Source organism: Thalassophryne amazonica, chromosome 10, assembly GCF_902500255.1.
Source record: "Thalassophryne amazonica chromosome 10, fThaAma1.1, whole genome shotgun sequence".
In the NCBI taxonomy this organism is placed as follows: Eukaryota; Metazoa; Chordata; class Actinopteri; order Batrachoidiformes; family Batrachoididae; genus Thalassophryne; species Thalassophryne amazonica.
Window position 1 is genome coordinate 37,818,316 of NC_047112.1, and position 24,574 is coordinate 37,842,889.

Sequence of the window (24,574 nt, forward strand, 5' to 3'; positions counted from 1 at the left end):
TTAGTATATAAGCCTCTCTTACTTTTATTGATGGCCATTTATTTATTTGCTAAGTTTTTTCTCCTTTATGATGAAGGTCCACATGGAAATCCCATGCTTGCTCCGGGTGTTCCTGTTCAGTTTTAGTTCCTTCATTTTCATATAGCGAGTTGTTAAGTCCCAGCAAGTATGGTGTGTTTGACAAATTAACACAGGCTGTGATAGCAATGCAACACGCAGGACACTGAAGTGATTTTGAAAAGTTGATTTAATCTTGTCTTCAGGCTGGGCACAGAAGGCTTCACACTGCATCCACAAAATTTTCACAGTGCTTCACTTTTTCCACATTTTGTGACGTCACAGCCTGCTTCCAAAATGGATGAACTTCATTTTTTCCTCAAACTTCTACACACAATACCTCATAATGACAATGTGAAAAAACTATTTTTGAGATCTTTGCAAAGTTATTTAAAAAAAAAAAAAAAAAAAAAAAGAAATCACATGTACATCAGTATTCACATCCTTTGCCGTGAAACTCAAAATTGAGCTCAGGTGCATTGTGTTTCCATTGATCATCCTTGAGATGTTTCTACAGCTTAATTTGAGTTCACCTGGGGTAAATTCAGTTGATTGGACATGATTTGGAAAGGCACAGACCTGTCTACATATAAGGTCTCACAGTTGATAGTGCATGTTGGAGCACAAACCAAGCATGAAGTGAACGGGATTGTCTCAGAGGTCCCCGTGAGCACAGTGTCCTCCATCATCCGTAAATGGAAGAAGTTCGGATCCACCAGGACTCTTCCTAGAGCTGGCCGCCTGTCTAAACTGAGCGATCGGAGGAGAAGGGCCTTAGTCAGGAAGGTGACCAAGAACCTTATGGTCACTCTGTTGGAGCTCCAGCATTCCTCTGTGGAGAAAACCTTCCAAAAGGACAACCATCTCTGCAGCAATCCACCAATCAGGCCTGTATGGTAGAGTGGGCAGACTAAAGCCACTCTTTAGTGAAAGGCACATGGCAGCCCACATGGAGTTTGCCAAAAGGCACCTGAAGGACTCTCAGACCATGAGAAACAAAATTCTCTGGTCTGATGAGAAAAAGATTGCCAGGTGTCATATTTGGAGGAAACCTGGCACCATCCCTACAGTGAAGCATAGTGGTGGCAGCATCATGCTGTGGGGATGTTTTTCAGTGATAACAACTGGGAGACTAGTCAGAATTGAAGGAAAGATGAATGCAGCAATGTACAGAGACATCCTGGATGAAAACCAGCTCCAGAGCGCTCTTAACCTCAGACTGGGGTGACGGTTCATCTTTCAACAGGACAATGACCCTAAGCATGCAGCCAAGATATCAAAGGAGTGGCTTCAAGACAACTCTGTGAATGTCTTTGAGTGGCCCAGCCAGAGCCCAGACCTGAATCTGTTTGAACAGATCTCAAAATGGCTGTGCATTGATACTCCCCATCCAACTGGAGCTTGAGTGGTGCTGCAAAGAGGAATTAGGAAAACTGTCCAAAGATCGGTGCGCCAAGCTTGTGGCATCATATTCAAGAAGACTTGAGGCTGTAATTGCTGCCAAAGGCGCATCAACAAAGTATTGAGCAAAGGGTGTGATTTTCTTAATATTTTATTTTTAAGAAATTTGCAAAAATTTCAAAAACCTTTATTTCTTGTTGTCATTATTGTGTGTTGTGTGTAGAAATTTGAGGGGAAAAATGAGTTTACTCCATTTTGGAATAAAGCTGTAACATAACAAAATGTGGAAAAACTGAAGCGCTGGGAATACTTTCCAGATGCACTGTATAAAACGTTCATGTCTGAGTCGCTCAGCTCATTTACTTCTGGATGTTTGCATGTCTGATAGAGTGAAGCACACACCGACTCGCCTTCTTGTCTGATCAAGGACAATCCTGACACCGTCGTCAGTGAGAGCACACAATTCCTCCTTGTGCTGTAAAACAAAGGATAAACACACAGAGAAGAGAACGTCCATAAATGACGGTACCAAAATAACCTCGGACACACCTGCCACCTCCACACAGCACCTCCTTGACCTTGTCGCCTGTTCCGACCTCCCTGTTCTGTCTGGCAGGGAAATTGCAGCCTGCTCTGTAGCCTCCATTATGTTTTGTTTAATTTATGTTTTGTTTATTTTTGTTTTTCCTCTTTTTCATGTTTTTGACATCCCACCTTCCTGATTTTCCTCCCACTCTGCATCACCGCTGCCACTGTGTCTCCAGTCACAGACTGCAGAGTCGGGTCAGAGCGATGTGCCTTTGAAACCGGAGGAATTTACAGTCGGAGAATCAACAGGTGCGAAACCTACTGTATTTCCTTTTGTTCAAGTAACTCCTGCTGTTTGTCATGTCAGTTTCTGCTTCCCTCCCTCTTGTTTCCCGCTGGTTCTCTCCAAGGATGTTCTCAAGCTGTGAGCATGTTGCTGTTTGTCCCTGCGGTATTACTTGTCATTCACTTTCTGTATAACTCCCCACTGCATCTTCATTTCCAGACAGACTGTGATTGGCAGGATTTGACAAGTCACAATGAACAACAATTTACTGTAACTGCAGTGTTTAAATTCCCCCCCCCCCCCCCCCCCCCCGCCCACCAGCTTAGAAGCTGCAGCGCAGAGGCTTACAGTCTCAGAATCAGCCTTACGCACAATCCCGCTCTGAGAACATACTCATAATTTCTAAGAATAGGCTCCATCACTCTGCATGCCTGTGGGTAACTGGCCGTTTTAGATACAGCGCACATCAAAAAGTGGGCCTTGCACATCCCCTTTTTGCAGGCTGCTGCTGTTTTGTCATTGTCAAACCAGCCTGTGTAATAACCAGCCTGCACCACCAATAGTCAAGCAAGGTAACAGCAGCAGCAATGGTTTGACCTGCAAATGCCAAGTTAATGTCACAACCATGATGGTCATCTTGATGTTTGACATCAATAAATGGAATCAGCATGTGTGTTATGTTACAGGCATCTATCCATTTAAAGAAAAATTAGACAACCAGAGCGAGTTTTTTGAGTTCACTTTGTTCTGGTAAGCGGTTAATCTCACCGTGCTGATAAGTGAACCCTTCTTGAAAGTGCCAACACATCCATGCCACTAACTTAACTGCTAAAAGTTGCACATTTCAATTTATCGACACAGCACCAAATCACAACGCAAACTGCCTCAAGGTGCTACACATGAGTAAGGTTTAAACGTTACTCACCACCTCAGAAAACACACTGGCAACACTAGGAGTGAGGAAAAAACTCCCTCCGGTGTTGATTATAGGAAGAAACTTCAAGTAGACCAGAGTCAGTGGGGTGGCCATCAAAACAAAAAGACGAAATGAAACAAAAGCACAATTGTTAATCATGCAGAGGCAGAAATGTTGTAGCTAAGCAACTATATACAGTGGTACCCAAAAGTTTAACCCTTGAACTCTTACGTGTTAATTTTGAAATGACATAAATATATATATATATATATATATATATATATATATATATATATATATATATATATATATAAATATATATAAAATGATGCCCAACTCACAGTGAAAACTAATCTCGACAACATGACATAAATGAAATAAAAATATAAAAGCCAAAATGACAGGTTGTGTAAATAATTGTCTGAAGAAAACTGTAAAAGTGTTATTTTGCTTGTGGGTGCCATTACGTACACAACCTATCATTTTGGCTTTTTGTTTTTTATTTCATGTATGTAATGTTGTAGAGATGGGTTTAAAGGGCATCATTTTGGAATTAATTTTTGTTTTATTTTAATTTGTCACTTCAAAATTAAGACATAATTACGCAAGGGTTCACAAACATTCACACACCACTATGTATATAGTGTCCGTCCAGTTATGGCAGTTACCGATGGCTCAAAAGACAAATGAGGTGAAGGGCAGAGTATCCCAAGTTGTTTTTTTGTTTGTTTGTTTGTTTTACAACCACATGATGGTTCCCTAACCCATAGGCACACTCCAGAGCTCAAACAGCTGTCTTGCATTAACATACGTCTGGGTGGGTCTCATGTCCACAGGACCAGTTCTGGATGGATCCCTCAGACACACCACCAACCAGCACTCCCAACAGCTCATTTTAATAATCTATTCCTATTAATAGAATTTGGACTTAATTTTGAGAGGTGGTCTTTGGGTCAGAGAACAGTTGTGTCCATTTTTTTAAATCTGTTTTTCCTTTTTATCCCTTCTCTGGCATTTCAAGAACCAGCAATAGGACATGGAGGTCTACAGACCAAAGTTGTAAATGCACATTATTACTGCACTCTCTCATTACTTCTTGTTATTGTTGTGTGCTATTTAAAAAAAAAAAGTACAGGATTTCAAGTACAGCACTCACTCAAAAAATTGTACATCCTGGATTCAAATAAAAAGATGAATGGTTTTTGCGGTCGCCATGTTAAAACTCTAATTTGGGATTTTAAAAAAAGGAAACAACATGCACAACCAAAGTATTAAACTCCAGGTGCTGAACTGAGCAATAAGTGCAAAAACGGGGGGTGAACTCCAGATGCTTATTGTTCTTGTTTTGGCCATTCATTCTCAAACCATTGCTTATGAGATGGTGGCAATAAATTTGTGAGAACAATTAGCATCTGGTGTGTGTTCTCTCTCTCTCTCTCTCCATTCTACTCTGTAAAAATAAAAAATAAAATAAAATTAGAGCCAGCATTAGGTTTTGCATTATACATTTGGATGCTGCTCCTCCCCACAGAGGTACAGCAGTAGTAAATCAAAGACCATCAAATGTAGTTAGAACATTTACTGCCTGCACAAATGTCACCACTGTAGCTTGCTGAACCAGCTGCTGTTATTTTCTTTGCCTGTAGGTGGTGCAGCTTGGGCGGCCGTTGGCTTCACCTGTTTTCAGGTGCTTCACTTGTGTGTCTTGGTTTTGCTCTCACGTGCACTCTAACAATGTTTTGCTCTCTCTCTTCCAACTTCTAGTGACCCACACAGAGGGAAAGTTCAGGGCTGAACTTTCAAAACTGACCCTCATTGGATTGACGCCTCGTGCCGAGCTCTAACTGTTCTGGAATCTGGTTTGGTTTTGGTCCATTATTCGACCAGTCAGAGTATTTGTGGAAGATCTGAGGCCGAGCTTGTGTGTCTTAGCTCAGTCACCAATGAAGGAAGGATTTGGTGGAGTTCTTTCTGAAAATCAAGAACTGGAGTCGGATGCACCTTTCATGGTACAGCTTTGCCTTTCAGAACATTATGTGGCAGGTACTCGGCACCGGTGTATTTAAATGGATTTGGGACAAAACCACATACAGTGGGGAATCGGTTGTGCTGAAATATTTCTTTGACTACTATAAATAATGAAATTTCTTCTGAGCACAGTGTCTTAATTAAAATTCCACCAGAAGATCAAGTGCTTCCATAATTTCTGAGGCTTTCAGAGCGCAAATCTGTTCTGATAACCTGTGGTGCATGTGAACAAATATGAGTAGAATAATGTGGAGGCTGGTAAAGAATCTCTAGCATTAAAAAAAAAAAAAAAATAGCAAGGACTGTATCTAGGATGTCTTCCTGAGGAATGTAATCACCATGTTAATAATTACATACATTTTCCTTTATCTCACATTGCTTTCAGCTGAGCAGTTCTGGTATTTTACCCCCCCCCCCCCCACTCCATCGAAGCAAAGGAAAAATTGAGGGGGATTAAACTTAAACGGTAATCACCCTGCTTGTTCCTCTGTCAATGAATCTTGTGTAACTCTTAAACTGTGTGGTTGATTTCATTAAAACTTCACACAGTGGTAGCACACAATATGAAGATGTGCACGAAGGGAAACAACTTCAGTCACTTCAGTCTGATGTTTTCAAGAGAAATAATTGGAATTTTGTGTTTAATTAATGGATCAAACAGTATGATGTTGACTTCATAAGTGCAACTCCTCCTAAACCACTTTTATCTATTTTTAACAAAACTTCACAATGGTAGCACACCATATGAAGATGTGCATGAAGGAAAATGGTTCTAGTCTGACATCTTCAGTGACAGAAAACTGGAATTTTGTGTTTTAATAAATGCATCACATTGACACTGCACAGTTCCTCCTAAACCATTTTAGAGATTTCAGTGAAACATCGCACCATGATAGCATGATACCATATGAACACATATGACGGAAAACAATTTGTGTCCGACAACTTCAATAGAAGATAAATGGACTTGTTTATTAAATACATTATATGTTTCATATCAGATTAATTGAGTTGTTTATTCACAAAGGACTGACTGATATATAATGCACGCAGGGAACTATTATATGGACCCATTCCAGTTGGTACTGCATACCATTACTGTTTTTCTTTGCTGTGTAACCTGAGCTACAGAGAAAGCAATTCAGCATTTTCATTCTACTTGTGAGTAAACTCATGTAACATCATTGTAAACGCACTACAAATTTGCAAATATAATACCCCGTCACACTAGAGGCCGAATGCCGTCCGACTGAAAATTTGACCTGCATTCTGGAGGTGTCATGGTACATTTGAGGACGGTGGACAGCAGTCTGAGAGCAGTCTAAACAGTCAGCCAACTTCCTGTGGCTGATTGGAAGTCAAGGTGGCCAAGCTGGAAAAATATCGTACGGCAGTCGAGGTGGACTCTAACTGCAATCTGACTGCATTCTAACTATTCGCACGGCATCAAAACAGCATTCGAAACTGTCTGTCTTTGAGGGAAAGTCGCCATGATCAGGTACGTCTCATCCTGCCGGCATGTCCCGAACTGCACCCCCGTGCATCCCGTTCGGGGTGTGCAAAGGAAATATTGTAATGTGCAAAGTCTGTGGCACGTAGTCATTTTATGAAGTAGATGTGAACATTTGGCATACCGTAAACACTGTGTTGCTGTGAGTCCAGATGGCTGCGCACCGCGTCTGTCAGTGGACCAGCACACAAGCTCTGTTTGCCTGGCCTCTCTCTCGGACATCAGACCTTTAGCGGACAGCGAACCTTCCTGCCATCCGGCAGCTGCAAGCGGCGATGATGGCAGACAGTTCTGTTCTGTGTGGAAAATTCTGGACGGATCGGAGCTTTTACATAAGACTCTTTGGATCCTTGCTGCCGGTTCAGATCAGGCCGGGGTTTATACCCGTGCCTGCCACACATGCAATCACCGCACACGTGTCTGCCACGTGTGGATGAATCAGTTGGGGCGGGTCGGAGCGCAGTCTGGATATTCGGACGGCTGTCCTCCACAATTCTTATTCCCTCCCAGATGTGACACAGATTGTGGTTTGTTTGTTTTTTTTTTTACATACTGCTTGATTCAGCTTGGCTCATTCTCATTTGTGCTAAGTGTGACGGGGCCCTAAGTAAATAATAGTTATAATGCATTTTGTTCATTAAAAAGCTTCTCATATGTAATTTGCACTGATGGGTTGTAATTTTTCAGTGAATATCCAGTTGTCTGGTTTGATAAGTAACCAGATATATTGCCAAATATTGTTCACATGCATCATTATTTCCTGAGCCATTTTGAAGCCCTTGTTTTCGTCCCTCAGTGCCACACATAAGGATGATGTAGGAGTTTTGACAGGTTTCAGAGCTGCACCCCGCTGTCTTCCTCACGCTGGGAATTCATTCCAGATTTGACGTTTTTGTTTTGATTCCATGTTCGGGTTTCTGGCAAAGTAGTTACCGTGTTTTGTCTGCGCTCAGATCCTCTGGGCTGAGAAATTGCTCAGTAGGGATGTGTGTGCCCCTTTGTCATCAACAACAGGAAATACCACAACCAGATGCCGCCTCTGAAAGGAAACACATGAGATGTTACTTATTGTGTATGTATTTTCTTTTTCTACTCTTTCTTCTGGTTGATGATTATAGGTGACGGATGTTTCAATAAAGACATGTCTGTTCTGTGGAGAAAGCTCAATGTTTTGTCAGATGTAATCTGATTGAACCTCCCACATCCTTGTAAAAGGGTAAACATGAAAAGAAGAGAAATTTGATTGTCACTGCAGAGCCAGTAAATCTGAGCAGGGCTGAGCCACCATAAAATTAGGTGTTAGCATTTATTTTTTTATTTTTGGAGCTGCCTTTAGATCTGTTTAACAAGACTAATGTGTGCCAACTTTAAACCGAGGAGTAGTAAAAAATATGTGCATTTGTGCAGTGTAGTATATGAATGAGACTCTAAATTATACTGTGCAGATGTAAAATAAGTTTAATGAAGATATAGCGGTCTAGTGGTTAAGCGTTGGGCTTGAGACCAGAGGATCCTCGCTTCAAATCCCAGCATGATCGGAAAATCACCAAGGGCCCTTGGGCAAGGTCCTTAATCCCCTAGTTGCTCCCGGTGTGTAGTGACCACCTTGTATGGCAGCACCCTGACACTGGGGTGAACGTGAAGCATTATTGTAAAGCACTTTGAGCGTCTGATGCAGATGGAAAAGCGCTAAATAAATACAGCCCATTTACCATTTTTTTAAAAATTCAACCCTTTGAATTAAAGATGAAACTCTACTGTAAATACACCTTGATTAATTGTCAATTGTCTCCAATGTGATTTTATGCTTAAAGTCCTTTTCACACCAGGCCAAGGTAGAGTTACGTAATGTGGCGTATCCTATGTGGCATTATGCTGAGGGATGCAAAGGGGTCTGCGAAATCGATGCAAAAAATGAACATGTTTAATTTTTTTGGAGACATTTGGCTTACAGCACTCCATCCAGTGCTCTACACAATTCTATGCAGCTCTCCGCTACTGTATGCAAGTCTACATAACTCTGCGCTACTGCACACTATGCTTCTGCAATTGTACACTACCCTACGCCAGTCCGGCTAAAAATCCTTTAAGGTTTTTTATCAGTACATATCTGCATTGTTAGATTATATTCATCCCGCTGGACTTTGCTAAACTTTGCTGGCAGTGAAGCTTCAAAACCACAGAAGAAGAAGAGGCAGGCCAAATCTCTCCCTGCATGCAATGTAGGCAGCCATTCCTGTGTAATATATATGCAGCACAATGCAGCTGTACACTCCTGGAGTGAAAGGGGCTTATGCAAATCTTTTTTTAAATAAAATAAACCTAAAAATCAAGTGGGGTATTTAGATATCCTGTTGCATCACCTCTCTATTGGGTGCATGACTTTTGGCCAAAGGTAACCGTAAAATATCAAACCCAAGGTCGAAACTATTAAATTTAATCAGTTTGCAACCAATATGGTTTAAACTGAGATGAAGGGTTATGTGTTAAAGATAAATGGGTTCAGTTTTGGGCAGATTTGATCAAACATTGACTCCACGCAGAAGCAAATGTTATATTTCTGAATCACAAGGAAATAATTTGCATGATTTGTTGTGAAATGTGTAAAGTGCAGGAGTTACACCCTCTAAGTGCCCATTCTTGTTCATTTTTATACTGAAAAGGAAGGTGAGTCATTGTAAACTGCCTCAATTTGGCATTCCTTGGTCAAAGCTATAAAATACACTGCAGCCATGTGCATTAAATGTGAAATTTAATTGCAACTGCAGCTATGAAACATACACATTTCTAGTAAACTGCTTGTGATGTATTGGCAGATACTTGGCACAGCTGACTGTTAACAAGGTCACATGGAAACAGGCAAGGGGCTCCCACAGAGCATCAAAGTTGTAATTAAAGCATCTTAGTGCAAAGCCATGACTCCTGCAGATTCTCATTTACAATGTCTGAGCCCCGTGGGGGGAAACAAAAAAAGCCATCACTTTGTGCTTAAGATGGCTGTTGTATTGAGTAATGTGTGTCTGTGCTACCAGAGCTCTTTATTTACCATCAGTTCATTCTGTCTCGGAGCTGCCGCGGTGCTGTTCTACAAATCCTAAACACATATCACGACACTTTACATCTACTACCAGCTGAAATATTTGCTTTTAACGTCTCCCACAGAACAGTTTGGGGTAAAAAAAAAAAAAAAAAAAACAGCTGCTGCTGGAGTTGTTACATTATGGTAACAACGCCTTCATCAGATAGTTAGAATCTAATTAGTCTTCTCAACGTGAAAGTGGACAGAAGTGCTTTGGAGAGGGAGACATCAGATCACTTAAATAAACAAGATGATTTTATGTGTAATCAAACCAGCTGGTTTTCTGGTATCTGATTTTTTTTTTATTATTATTATTATTTATTTTTGTCTTGCAAAAACACCCCCCGCCTGTTTCTGTCTCTTTATGTGTCATGACATTTGGAGGGGAACAGATGGCGATTGCGGCCGGGTTGCGCAAGCCTGAGGCGAGGAAGATGGTATTATGTGACGAGTGACCAGCTGCCCCGTCTGTGCTGATACAGACCCGGGCGTGGCGGTTGTGACCCAGTCAGTTTGGAGTTGCATGCACTCGGTTTACCTTTTATCTGGCCTTGCTAACTTCGTAAGAGATGTTTACTGCCTCGTTTACACTTTGACAGTTCAGGCTGAACTGAACTGAGGTGTATTGTGAGATTAATGTACCCTGGCGTGCCCGACTCACCTCTTTTTCAGAATTACATTTTCCGACATATTTCATTGGAGTTGATCTAATTGCATTTACCCTTTAACTGGTCAGTCAACTGGAATGTTTGAGTTTGGCTGAACGTCATGTGCCTGTAGAAGGGGGGTCGTGTTACCACAGTAGTGAGCTGAACAGCTGTTACAGTGCCCTGTGTCGATACCCATGAGACTTGTTGAAGAACGTGATAGAGACGAGGACTCCAGCTTGTTCTCCGTGACATACTCACCCCAAGATTCCTCTGTGTCTTCACCCTGGAAACTTGGTCTCAGCTCAAACTGGCGAGCCTTCAATCACTCTTTACAGGCTCGTGGCTGGCGCTATGATTGTGTTCAATCAGCCGCCTCCTCCTGCTGCATTGTCTCACACTATGGTTGACAGCAGCCTTCTTTTTTCGGGGTACGGTGGAGCTTTGCAGGGCCGTTCCACTTCTTTTGTGTGTTCAGACAGTCGGTGGTGTGGGTACGGAGGAGGCTTGCGCCCTCTGCGGCCTTGTGTTGCCAGTTGTTTAGGCATATTGGCGGGGGAGGCGCACTCACGCGTTCGTGGTCCATGAGCAGGCCCCGCTGAGGATGCCTGCCTCCCTCTACCAGCTTGAATTTCTGAGACAGTGGGTGCACGGCTGTCTGACAGAGGCCGGATCAGTAACGGAGAGACAGGTTGGGCAGATGACTTGTCACCTTGTGTGGTCTGATAAGACCTGATTTTGGTCTCTATGGTGACCGAAGGGCTGAACACAAGGGGTTGGTGGTGCCTCTGAAGTGGAGGGGAGGGAGGTTGGTGCACATTTACAGTTCGAGGGGAAAGTCCAGGTGTTGGAGGCCGACCAGGCTGGCAGCTGCTTCTCTGAGGAGACAAAAGAAGATCCTTGGAGATGAGGCTTTGATGTTGAGTGACACCACCTATGTTCACCGCCGATTCTGCTGAAGCAACATTATCGAGGCACAGCAGGGACCCACCTGGTCTTGGAGAACACCCAATGCTGCAGCTAAACCGAAGGGTTCTAATTCTGTCTATTCCAGCGGTTATCGGGCACAGTAGCACATTTGGTGGGGATTGCCTCAGAAAGCTCTTGCTTCTATCGAGGCTACCAAATGAGTCAAGTAGTTTTTCAGGCATTGAGGACCTCTGATGGTTGTTGCCTACTGTGACCTCACTGGAGCAGGAAACTGAACTGGAGGTGCTGACAAGTGGAGCCTTGGCGACGGTGTCTCCTCCAAATCCCTCCTGCTCCTCATTCAAGTCAATGGATGAGGTCAGATAGTCAATCTGCTGTACCACCTAGAAAATGCACACTTATGGTAAGTAAAAATAAGAAAATGTCTGTTAAAGATTAGAAAAAAACAATGCAAGTAATTACGGAATAACCCTGTTGTGTCTGATAATTTGCGGACATTAATGCTGGATGTTACGGTCGCGTTAGCGGAGCCGGTAAAACGGATATTTGCGACCGTAATCCAGCATTAACATCCACAAATCATCAGACACAAGGGGGTTATTCCCATTCTAATCCAATTCCATCGTTTGCACGGTTTGTTTCTGTAAGTAAGTAGGTCGGCGAAGCTTACCGTAGCAACAGCGTCTTCATGCCAAACTGGAAATTCTGTGAGCAGACCCACAGATTTCCCCATCTCGTCAGCTCCACTGAGTAATTCTATATCAGAATCCATGAATACTTTTGTATGGTAGCTTAAATCCATGCATTTCGGCATTGTCGTCGCTCCGCCAGTTTCTCTCGCTCTCAGCTGGCAGCGCCATTATAGACATCTGCGTAGCAACGCAGTCAGGGTACGGAGTAATATCTCAAATGTGAAACGGTCAAATATTTTGCCACCGTTAACGCAATATTTTATGGTCTGAAATCTCACACAATTAGCCAATCAGATTTGCACAACAAATGTAATTGGATTAGAATTCAGATCTATAATGCTGTTTAAAAAAAGGACACTGCTGCTATAGAAATATAGGACAATGTGTGAGTAATTATGTTTCACAGAATGAGCCTGATAGTACTTGACTTGGAGTACTCCACATTTGTACCCTAGAAAGAATTTGCAAAAATGCATTTACTAAATTTAATTGGCTTTTCCTTTACATTCATCTGCCTCACTCTGGATACATGGATACAGAGGAACATGATACAGTATATCAGACATGGTTCCACTTAACGCATGTTTAATACGTGCAAAGCATTTAATGCCGAGCTACATGTGCTCCAGGATGCACAATGAAAGAGGCTGGAGAGACTGAAGAAAATTACACTGGGGAAAATGTTTGACCCATCTCTCCACCTGCTCCACGTGCGCAGATAAATCGTTGGCCCCGCATGGAACAGATGAATTATTGTTTTGTTCTTTGCTTTGAACAACGTTGCTGCTGATGTCAAAGGATGACCTGGTTTTCATTTTTATTCTTGTCCCTGTGTGGGAAATAAATAAATAATAAATAAAACCTATTTCATGTTACTTTGAAGTGTGTGTGCTTGTGAGGTACCTCTGGGCAGGTGCTGCTTGTTAATGTTAGGAGTTAGTGACCCTGTTTTTTTTTGGGGGGGGGGGGGGGGTTGCGTGTTTGTTTTTAAGTCCTGCTCCTAAGGGTGCTTAGTAAAAACACCTTCACATAATCACTGATGAGATGTGGTGTTTTCTCTGTGTCTGTGCACACACGCACTTACACGTGCATACATGCACACACACATATATAGTAGAATATAGTATTCACTGCACTTCAGTTTTTCCACATTTTATGTTCCAGACTCATACCACAATGGCGTAAATTCATTTTTTGTCTCAAAATTCTACTCACAACACCCCATAATGACAACATATAAATAGTTTTTCAAATTTTTTGCAAATTTATTAAAATTAAAAAACTAAGAAATCACATATACATAAGTACATACGGTGCATCCGGAAATTATTCACACAGCACTTCACTTTTCCACATTTTGTTATGTTACAGCCTTATTACAAAATGGATGAAATAATTTTTTTCCTGAAAATTCTACACACAGTACCCCATAATGGCAAAGTGAAATTGAGATTTTTGCAGATTTATTAAAAAAAAAAAAAACGCGTGTACATAAGTATTCACAGCCTTTGCCATAAAGCTCAAAATTGAGCTCAGGTGCATCCTGTTTCTACAGTTTAACTGGAGTTTCGCCTGGGGTAAATGCAGTTGATTGGACATGATTTGGAAAGGCACACACCTGTCTACATATAAGGTCCCATAGTTGACAGTGCACATCAGAGCACAAACCAAACATGAAGTAAAAAGAATTGTCTTTAGACCACTGAGACAGGATTGTCTCCAGGCCCAAATCTGGGGAAAGGTACAGAAAATTTTCTGCTGCTTTGATGATCCCAATGAGCACAGTGGCCTCACTCAGCCATAACTTGAAGATGCTCTGATCCACAAGGACTCTTCATAGAGCTGGCCGCCCATTTAAACTGAGCAATCAGGGGAGAAAGGTCTTAGTAGGGGAGGTGACCAAGAACTTGATGATCACTCTGTCAGAGCTCCAGCATTCCTCTGTGGAGAGAGAATAACCTTCCAGAAGGATAACCATCTTTCCAGCAATTCACTAATCAGGCCTGTATAGTAGAGTGGTCAGATGGAAGCCACTTCTTAGTTAAAGGCACATGGCAGCCCACCTGGAGTTTGCCAAAAGGCACCTTAAGGACTCTCAGACGATGAGAAACAAAATTCTCTGGTCTGATGAGGCAAAAATTGAACTCTTTGATGTGAATGTAAGGTGTCATATTTGGAGGAAACCAGGCACCATCCCTACAGTGAAGCAGTGAGGTGAAGGTGGTGGCAGCATCATGCTGTGGGGATGTTTTTCAGCAGCAGGAACTGGGAGACTCGTCAGGATTGAGGGAAAGATGAATGCAGCAATGTACAGAAACATACTGGATGAAAACCTGCTCCAGAATGCTCTTGAACTCAAAAAGGGGCAATGGTTTATCTTTCAGCAGGACAATGATCCTAAGCACAAACCAAGATATCAAAGGAGTGGCTGCAAAGAGGAATGGGCAAAACTGCCCAAAGATAGGTGTTGCAACCTCAGCACAGTCTCACACTTTATTTTGTGCCCCATCATGAAATAAGTCACATTTTTTGACACTTTTTTATTCTACTATTTCTAATCCTGCAATTTCTCCTAACTCTAACCATAACGTGAATCTCTCCCTAACCACCCCCCCCCCCCCCCCCCCCCGCATCACCCTGCATTTCGTGCCCCCGTCACGAAAATAGGCGCTTTTCATGACGGTATCACGAACCATAGATTAAGTTACTTTTCGTAACGCCACCATGAACTGCTGTGACATTGGGTTGCCAAGCTTGTGGCATCACATTCAAGAAGACTTGAGGCTGTAATTGCTGCTGAAGCTGCATCAACAAATTACTGAGCAAAGGGTGTGAATGCTTACGTACATGTGATTTCTTAGTTTTTTCTTTTTTAATAAATTTGCAAAAATGTAAAAAAAAAACAAAAAACATTTTTTTCATGGTGTCATTATGGGGCATTGTGAGTAGAATTTTGAAAGACAAAATTAATTTACTCCATTTCTGAACAAGGCTGTAACATAAAATATGGAAAAAGTGAAGCGCTGTGAATACTTTCTGGATGCACCACAAGTACAACCCCTGGCAAAAATTATGGAATCACCGGCCTCGGAGGATGTTCATTCAGTTGTTTAATTTTGTAGAAAAAAAGCAGATCACAGACATGACACAAAACTAAAGTCATTTCAAATGGCAACTTTCTGGCTTTAAGAAACACTATAAGAAATCAAGAAAAAAGATTGTGGCAGTCAGTAACGGTTACTTTTTTAGACCAAGCAGAGGAAAAAAATATGGAATCACCCTGTAAATTTTCATCCCCAAAACTAACACCTGCATCATATCAGATCTGCTCGTTAGTCTGCATCTAAAAAGGAGTGAACACACCTTTCTAGAGCTGTTGCACCAAGTGGACTGACATGAATCATGGCTCCAACACAAGAGATGTCAATTGAAACAAAGGAGAGGATTATCAAACTCTTAAAAGAGAGTAAATCATCACGCAATGTTGCAAAAGATGTTGGTTGTTCACAGTCAGCTGTGTCTAAACTCTGGACCAAATATAAACAACATGGGAAGGTTGTTAAAGGCAAACATACTGGTAGACCAAGGAAGACATCAAAGCGTCAAGACAGAAAACTTAAAGCAATATGTCTCAAAAATCGAAAAATGTACAACAAAACAAATGAGGAACGAATGGGAGGAAACTGGAGTCAACGTCTGTGACCGAACTGTAAGAAACCGCCTAAAGGAAATGGGATTTACATACAGAAAAGCTAAACGAAAGGCATCATTAACACCTAAACAGAAAAAAACAAGGTTACAATGGGCTAAAGAAAAGCAATTGTGGACTGTGGATGACTGGATGAAAGTCAGATTCAGTGATGAATCTCGAATCTGCATTGGGCAAGGTGATGATGCTGGAACTTTTGTTTGGTGCCGTTCCAATGAGATTTATAAAGATGACTGCCTGAAGAGAACATGTAAATTTCCACAGTCATTGATGATATGGGGCTGCATGTCAGGTAAAGGCACTGGGGAGATGGCTGTCATTACATCATCAATAAATGCACAAGTTTATGTTGATATTTTGGACAATTGAAAGGATGTTTGGGGATGATGAAATAATTTTTCAAGATGATAATGCATCTTGCCATAGAGCAAAAACTGCAAAAACATTCCTTGCAAAAAGACACATAGGGTCAATGTCATGGCATAGGGTCAATGTCAACGAGCAGATCTGATGTGATGCAGGTGTTAATTTGGGGGATGAAAATTTACAGGGTGATTCCATAATTTTTTCCTCAGAATTGAGTGATTCCATATTTTTTTTCCTCTGCTTGGTCTAAAAAAGGAACCGTTACTGACTGCCACAATCTTTTTTTTCTTGATTTCTTATAGTGTTTCTTAAAGCCAGAAAGTTGCCATTTGAAATGACTTTAGTTTTGTGTCATGTCTGTGATCTGCTTTTTTTCTACAAAATTAAACAACTGAATGAACATCCTCTGAAGCCGGTGATTCCATAATTTTTGCCAGGGGTTGTATTAATAGTGTGTTTGTGTGTGTGCGCATGTGTGTGTGACGTTTTGCTTTATGGCACTTTTCTCCTGATGTACAAAAGTTGCCTGTGTAGTGTTTCTGTGATATTTGAACAGTTGCTCCTCTTCCCTAAACAGTGAGTGATTATTAAATAAAACTGTGGGATGCTGCTTGAGCAACTCAATGATAAAACAGAGCTTTGAAATAAATATGCGTCCAAACTCATCTCTTGCGTCCTATCTTCCTTTGATGTCTTCCCCCCCCCCCCCCCCCGTCTGGAAAACTTTGGATTTTCTGTCACTGTGGATGCTTGCTGCCTCCTTTTCATCTTTACATGTAGCCTGCACATGCTTTCATCAGAAGTATATTAATGCTGTCACACACAAAAAACAAAAACAATGCAGAGTCCCTAGTCAGGATGATGAGGTTACTATCTCTGTTTTAATGATAGCTGATCCACTGCAGCCGGGATTAAAGGTGAGATTTACATGTCACTTTTACTAGATGATGAATACAAGCCACAGACACCTAATTGATTCTAAAAGCCCTCTCTGAGCCATCCAGCTGTGCCTGGAGCAACATCTGTCTGTAAGGAGAGAAAACGAGGATGGTTTTTCTGCTTTGCCTCATGTCACACAGCATCATCGGTACATCCACTGAAGGCTTCAACCAAATGAGGCGTGAGTGGAAGTAGACTAGGGCAGTTAGAGAAGCGTTGTAAACCACTGCAAACCCCTCCCCTGCTGACTTCATAATGCATGTAACATTCTGCTGAGAACATTCTTTCTAACCTGTCTTTTATTTTTTTGCGAGAGTGTGCACCCTGAGGCACGAATACGTTCTCCATAATGATGGGCTTCTGTAAGGTCTTGAAAGTACCATGATGATTCGTAGGTGTGCTGAACATATAACATGTAGATGTTATTTATCTGTAAGTTCTGCACAGTCAATACTAATGTGGCTCATTACCTCTTTCATTTCCTGGTGGACGTCCCTCAGGGCCCCTAACACCTGCTCGAGGTTGTCCACCACACGTTTGATCTGATTCTGTACAGCCTTTCTGCTGCAGCCTCCCTCTGTCCTTTGGTTTTGAACCAGAAAGGAGGTAGACTCTGGGCTGGTTCTGGCCTTCCTGGGGCCCCGCAGAGATCCTGCACATCCTGGACCCCTTTGAGGAATCTCTGTGGAAAAGATGACTCCATTGAAGATGCTGGGGCTGTTAAACCCATCTTCACACGGCTCTGTCACAGCCATCAGGTCTCTCTGACTCTGAGAGCTTCTGCTCTGAAGCTTGATGTCACTGAGCTGCCTGTGTGTGTCCGAGCTCAGCCAGCTGGATGAATGGAGGTCTCTCTGGCTGTAGGTGTGTCTAGCGTAGTCCCACACCTTCCCTCTTCTGTCCTCTGTGCACACCACAACAGGCACCTCACTGTGTTGTTCCCGGCCAGGCAGTGCAGGACCAGGAGGTGGTCCCGCGAGTGGCCTACATTTCCTGACTGAGCCCTCGTCATTCTGCGAGTGATGACGGTTGAGGTATCTGCTGTGGTTTCTAACAAGCGAGCCTTCAGAGTGGTTGTCCTGGACAGGGGCAGAGCTGTTCTCCTGACCTTGTGGCCCCTCTAATGTATCAGGGTCTGGATCAGGTTCCAGGGACTTACTCTTTTCCTTTAGCTTCCCCGGCCTCCCTGGCAGTATGTTGTGCCCCTTCAGCACAACCGGTAGTCTCCTAACAACGCTCACTCCATTACACCGATGCTCCCTCCTCCTTAGTCGTTCCTTTCCCTCAGTCCGCTCCTTGGAGAAAAACCCAATTCCTTTTGCGGTCTCTCGTGGACTCAGGTGGTTGCGAGCCTCTGAGCTGGATTTGAAGGGTCTGCTGATCCCCAGGTCATCGCTGTGGTGCAGTTTCAGACTGTTGCGCAGCCATGGGATGAAGTGAGCAGCAGCGTGGGACTTGAAGCCCGAAGCCCGACTGTCTGAAAACATGACGGATGTCTCGTACCCTCACAGAGACGAGGAGCAGAAGAACAGGAGGACCCCTGAGACAGCTTCCTCCTCTTGTTCCATGAATCTCCTCCTACCTTTGCCATTAATGTAGACTGTAGTTACTCTGCCTTCACTCTCCCCAACTCTTTTTCCTTTCCAAAACTTTTATATGCTTACTCCCCCCCCACCCAACCCCCCCCCCCCCCTCCACCTCTCCAGATCCAGTTTCCACCCACCACTCCCCTGTTCCTGCTGAAGTCTGCTTCTGATTTTCTTGCCTTCTTTCCTCCTACCCCATTTCTGGTCACCCTCCTGGTATCCTCTGTTGTCGAGACCCTCACTGATCTGCCTTTGGAGATCCGGAGGCCTTCGCTCCGTCCATCCTCTCGCTGTCCCCGCCTGAGTCTCTCTGGCTCAGTGGTAGGCGTCCTGTCTCTACATCTCTCTCTCTCTCTCCCTGCACTGCGCTGTGCTACCTCCTATCCTCGTTCTTTCTTCCTCCCACTCCCTCTCACTGCTCTAACTCCCCTTTTCTCTCCTCATCTCTGTCTGTTCTCCCCCGTTACTGCCTGCTCTCATCTTTAAAAAGCTCCTTCCTCTCCTTGTTTCCTTTGTAACTCTCTTTCCCGTGCGTGCCACTCCTTTTCTCTCATTTGTCAGAGAGTGATAAAACTTCAATCAAGACGTCAGTGTTACTAATCCCCCCCGCTATGCCAGAGTGTGCCCATGTGACTCCCCCTGCCCGCGTTCTCATCTGATTACTCCTTCTCTGGCTCAGCCCCTCACAATTAAATGCTGCTTAGGACACCAGAGGGGGTTTAAATGAGTTGAGAGGGATGACAGCAGGAAAGGTTGGAGGAGGAGGAATAGAGGGCACATAATTGTGAGTTGCAAGATCAGAGATCAGCGGTAGTTTGACAGAAACTATAAGATGCATGGCTGTAAACAACAGCCTGCCGGCGGCACAGCAGTCTACTCCGTCAGCAAATAGCATCACGTTACATTGTGGTTCTTTGTGTTTGTGTTTTCTGCCGCATATCCAACTTCCATTTGTTCCAATTATGTAGAGACAGCTGCTATTTTCGAGTTTCTTATTCACATTCCGATTCCTTGGCTGTGCAGATTAGATTTGTTGTATCTGACAAGCTCAACGTTGCCTTGCAGGTGCTTTTTTTCCACTCGGCCGCCGCGGCTGGATGGACCCGTTCACTCTCCGACAGGATTTAAAATGAGAAGATGGCAGCACGCAAGCTGTGACAGTTTGCTGTCACTCAGCAGCGACACATTCCAAGCATCTGTCATTCCGTGAGTCACCGTAGCATTTTATTCTTCTGGTATTGTCCTGTTAAAATACTGACTTCATTCAGTGACATGTTCTGCAGGTACGTGTGCAGAACACACTCACAGGTCGGCCCTAAGCTCTTACTGCATGCGGACAGACGTCCATCAGCTGGTAATGATCCTTAGTCGGGATTAAACCAGAAACAGCAGAAACAATAAAGTAGTCACTATTAATCCTCGAGTGCGGAGGTCTCAAACTAAAGGCTCAGGGATCAAATAAGGAGACTGAACTCAGCCTTCAGTAGCTTACATGCAGTGTGCTTGATGTTGTTGGCATTATCTATGCAGACAAAAGTAGAAGAAGTGTGTGTCTCTACTGGTGGTTGGCTCTCACTGCGGTATTGTATCACTTCCTGTTCCGGAGCACAGCAGTGTTTTTCTGTATCTGTTAGCTGTTTAATCTGCGCAGTTAGATTGATCTAGTTACCTAGATAACGATTTGTTTCACAGTATAATCTTCACGTGCCTTAACTAAAGCACTCCTTCTGCTGAATCACCTCTAAATTATTTACACATTATTCACTTTGCGTGTTTTTAGGAATCCGCTAGCTTAGCGCAGCTACTAGCTCTTAGCCGATTTAGCATGGCGGCTTCTCCTGTTTCTCCCGCACTTTTCTGCTCTGGGTGTGAAATGTTTAGTTATTCCTCGGCCTCCTTTAGCAGTAACGGTACTTGTAATAAGTGTAGCTTATTCATAGCTTTGGAGGCCAGGCTGGGCGAATTGGAGACTCGGCTCCGCACCGTGGAAAATTCTACAGCTAGCCAGGCCCCTGTAGTCGGTGCGGACCAAGGTAGCTTAGCCGCCATTATTTCCCTCTGGCAGATCCCGAGCAGCCGGGAAAGCAGGCCGACTGGGTGACTGTGAGGAGGAAGCGTAGTTCTAAACAGAAGCCCTGTGTACACCGCCAACCCGTTCACATTTCTAACCGTTTTTCCCCACTCAACGACACACCCGCCGAGGATCAAACTCTGGTTATTGGCGACTCTGTTTTGAGAAATGTGAAGTTAGCGACACCAGCAACCATAGTCAATTGTCTTCCGGGGGCCAGAGCAGGCGACATTGAAGGAAATTTGAAACTGCTGGCTAAGGCTAAGCGTAAATTTGGTAAGATTGTAATTCACGTCGGCAGTAATGACACCCGGTTACGCCAATCGGAGGTCACTAAAATTAACATTGAATCGGTGTGTAACTTTGCAAAAACAATGTCGGACTCTGTAGTTTTCTCTGGGCCCCTCCCCAATCGGACCGGGAGTGACATGTTTAGCCGCATGTTCTCCTTGAATTGCTGGCTGTCTGAGTGGTGTCCAAAAAATGAGGTGGGCTTCATAGATAATTGGCAAAGCTTCTGGGGAAAACCTGGTCTTGTTAGGAGAGACGGCATCCATCCCACTTTGGATGGAGCAGCTCTCATTTCTAGAAATCTGGCCAATTTTCTTAAATCCTCCAAACCGTGACTATCCAGGGTTGGGACCAGGAAGCAGAGTTGTAGTCTTACACACCTCTCTGCAGCTTCTCTCCCCCTGCCATCCCCTCATTACCCCATCCCCGTAGAGACAGTGTCTGCTCCCAGACCACCAATAACCAGCAAAAATCTATTTAAGCATAAAAATTCAAAAAGAAAAAATAATATAGCACCTTCAACTGCACCACAGACTAAAAAAGTTAAATGTGGTCTATTAAACATTAGGTCTCTCTCTTCTAAGTCCCTATTAGTAAATGATATAATCATTGATCAACATATTGATTTATTCTGCCTTACAGAAACCTGGTTACAGCAGGATGAATATGTTAGTTTAAATGCGTCAACACCCCCGAGTTACACTACCTGTCAGAATGCTCGTAGCACGGGCCGAGGCGGAGGATTAGCAGCAATCTTCCATTCCAGCTTATTAATTAATCAAAAACCCAGACAGAGCTTTAATTCATTTGAAAGCTTGACTCTTAGTCTTGTCCATCCAAATTGGAAGTCCCAAAAACCAGTTTTATTTGTTATTATCTATCGTCCACCTGGTCGTTACCGTGAGTTTCTCTGTGAATTTTCAGACCTTTTGTCTGACTTAGTGCTTAGCTCAGATAAGATAATTATAGTGGGCGATTTTAACATCCACACAGATGCTGAGAATGACAGCCTCAACACTGCATTTAATCTATTATTAGACTCTATTGGCTTTGCTCACAATGTAAATGAGTCCACCCACCACTTTAATCATATCTTAGATCTTGTTCTGACTTATGGTATGGAAATTGAAGACTTAACAGTATTCCCTGAAAACTCCCTTCTGTCTGATCATTTCTTAATAACATTTACATTTACTCTGATGGACTACCCAGCAGTGGGGAATAAGTTTCATTACACTAGAAGTCTTTCAGAAAGCGCTGTAACTAGATTTAAGGATATGATTCCTTCTTTATGTTCTCTAATGCCATATACCAACACAGTGCAGAGTAGCTACCTAAACTCTGTAAGTGAGATAGAGTATCTCGTCAATAGTTTTACATCCTCATTGAAGACAACTTCGGATGCTGTAGCTCCTCTGAAAAAGAGAGCTTTAAATCAGAAGTGCCTGACTCCGTGGTATAACTCACAAACTCGTAGCTTAAAGCAGATAACCCGTAAGTTGGAGAGGAAATGGCGTCTCACTAATTTAGAAGATCTTCACTTAGCCTGGAAAAAGAGTCTGTTGCTCTATAAAAAAGCCCTCCGTAAAGCTATGACATCTTTCTACTCATCACTAATTGAAGAAAATAAGAACAACCCCAGGTTTCTTTTCAGCACTGTAGCCAGGCTGACAAAGAGTCAGGGCTCTATTGAGCTGAGTATTCCATTAACTTTAACTAGTAATGACTTCATGACTTTCTTTGCTAACAAAATTTTAACTATTGGAGAAAAAATTACTCATAACCATCCCAAAGACATATCGTTATCTTTGGCTGCTTTCAGTGATGCCGGTATTTGGTTAGACTCTTTCTCTCCGATTGTTCTGTCTGAGTTATTTTCATTAGTTACTTCATCCAAACCATCAACATGTCTATTAGACCCCATTCCTACCAGGCTGCTCAAGGAAGCCCTACCATTATTTAATGCTTTGATCTTAAATATGATCAATCTATCTTTGTTAGTTGGCTATGTACCACAGGCTTTTAAGGTGGCAGTAATTAAACCATTACTTAAAAAGCCATCACTTGACCCAGCTATCTTAGCTAATTATAGGCCAATCTCCAACCTTCCTTTTCTCTCAAAAATTCTTGAAAGGGTAGTTGTAAAACAGCTAACTGATCATCTGCAGAGGAATGGTCTATTTGAAGAGTTTCAGTCAGGTTTTAGAATTCATCATAGTACAGAAACAGCATTAGTGAAGGTTACAAATTATCTTCTTATGGCCTCGGACAGTGGACTCATCTCTGTGCTTGTTCTGTTAGACCTCAGTGCTGCTTTTGATACTGTTGACCAGTTATGCTGCTATAGACTAGACTGCTGGGGGGTTCCCATGATGCACTGTTTCTTTCTCTTTTTGCTCTGTATGCACCACTCTGCATTTAATCATTAGTGATTGATCTCTGCTCCCCTCCACAGCATGTCTTTTTCCTGGTTCTCTCCCTCAGTCCCAACCAGTCCCAGCAGAAGACTGCCCCTCCCTGAGCCTGGTTCTGCTGGAGGTTTCTTCCTGTTAAAAGGGAGTTTTTCCTTCCCACTGTAGCCAAGTGTTTGCTCACAGGGGGTCATTTTGACCGTTGGGGTTTTGCATAATTATTGTATGGCCTTGCTTTACAATATAAAGCGCCTTGGGGCAACTGTTTGTTGTGATTTGGCGCTATATAAAAAAAAAATTGATTGATTGATTGATTGTTTATTTATATCCAGGACATTGCCATCGGCGTAGCTCTCATTTAATAGTCACATTGTGGTTACCTAGTTGTTTCTGTTTTAGTTAGCACAGACATAGTTGTCAACTGTGTCACCTGAAAAACAGCACCACAAAGAGACAAGAAAGAAGGCAGACTTTGTTACAGTCATGACGGGATTGAAAGGTAAGGTCAGGTCAGATCTGAGAGCATCCACCACACTACAGAACTGCCTGGGGTCCGCTATGTCAACCATCCATGCAGACAACCGTATCCGTCTATATGCCGCTGTCAGGTGAAACATGGGCCTCGTGGGTCAAGGTTTTCTGACCTTGACTTCACGGTCGATGCTGTGATCTTTATAGAATCAATGGATACCCTGATTGCAGTACTTATGAAGCTGAGTGGAGAATTGGAGCGTCTAGATCAAGGCTAAAACCCAAGATTTCATTGACTTCCTGAAGTTGGCCATCAGAACTGTATTTGTATGGAATGACAGTGTTGAACTTGCAGAGACATTCTCTTGTCTCAGCAGTGACATTTATGTTTCTGACTCCTCAGCCTTTGAGATTGATAGATGCCTGGGAAGAGCTCATGGAATCCATTCCTAATGCAGGTAATGTCTGGATGTCTTTTGGTACTAGGTCTTTTTGGATGTTCCTAAAGTACCACTGGAATGACTTTGTGTCAAAAAACGGTTTCTTTGGGAGACTCACGCATAATCACTTGTATTGTCTTTTTTGGCAGTTTGTTTTCACTTGCCATCTGCACAGATCCATTCCTTAGCTTAAACCTCTCAATGCCTTTCCTTTGT

General features: G+C 42.9%; 2 protein-coding genes across 3 annotated transcripts in view; one reads left to right on the forward strand and one right to left on the reverse strand.

Annotated features, from left to right (window-relative positions):
- mydgf (myeloid-derived growth factor) overlaps positions 1-7,890 on the forward strand; it is a 31,842-nt gene extending 23,952 nt beyond the window's left edge. Inside the window, exons 5-6 of the mRNA XM_034179831.1 lie at positions 2,223-2,295; positions 4,953-7,890. Coding sequence (XP_034035722.1) covers positions 2,223-2,295; positions 4,953-5,032 — 153 coding nt within the window. The 3' untranslated portion in view covers positions 5,033-7,890. The remainder of the gene's footprint in view (positions 1-2,222; positions 2,296-4,952) is intronic.
- Positions 1,671-18,759, reverse strand: LOC117518630. Of its 2 annotated transcripts, none has more exons than XM_034179830.1 (3): positions 17,559-18,759; positions 10,714-11,765; positions 1,671-1,933 (listed from the first exon to the last, which is right to left on the reverse strand). In XM_034179830.1, exons 1-2 carry the CDS (start codon positions 18,573-18,575, stop codon positions 10,848-10,850), a joined length of 1,935 nt encoding a protein of 644 aa, XP_034035721.1. In that variant the 5' UTR covers positions 18,576-18,759; the 3' UTR covers positions 1,671-1,933; positions 10,714-10,847. The 2 variants fall into 2 exon arrangements, with proteins under 2 accessions (XP_034035721.1, XP_034035720.1); XM_034179829.1 differs by lacking the exon at positions 1,671-1,933 and adding an exon at positions 7,410-7,765.
- Between the last annotated feature and the right edge of the window lie 5,815 nt (positions 18,760-24,574).

Coding starts and splice junctions, on each gene's coding strand:
- LOC117518630 (XM_034179830.1), bottom strand. CDS start 18,575: ATGTTTTCAGACAGTCGGGCTTCGGGCTTCAAGTCCCACGCTGCTGCT. Junction 11,766..17,558: donor TCCACCAGGAAATGAAAGAG/GTAATGAGCCAC, acceptor TGCATTTTCTAG/GTGGTACAGCAGATTGACTA.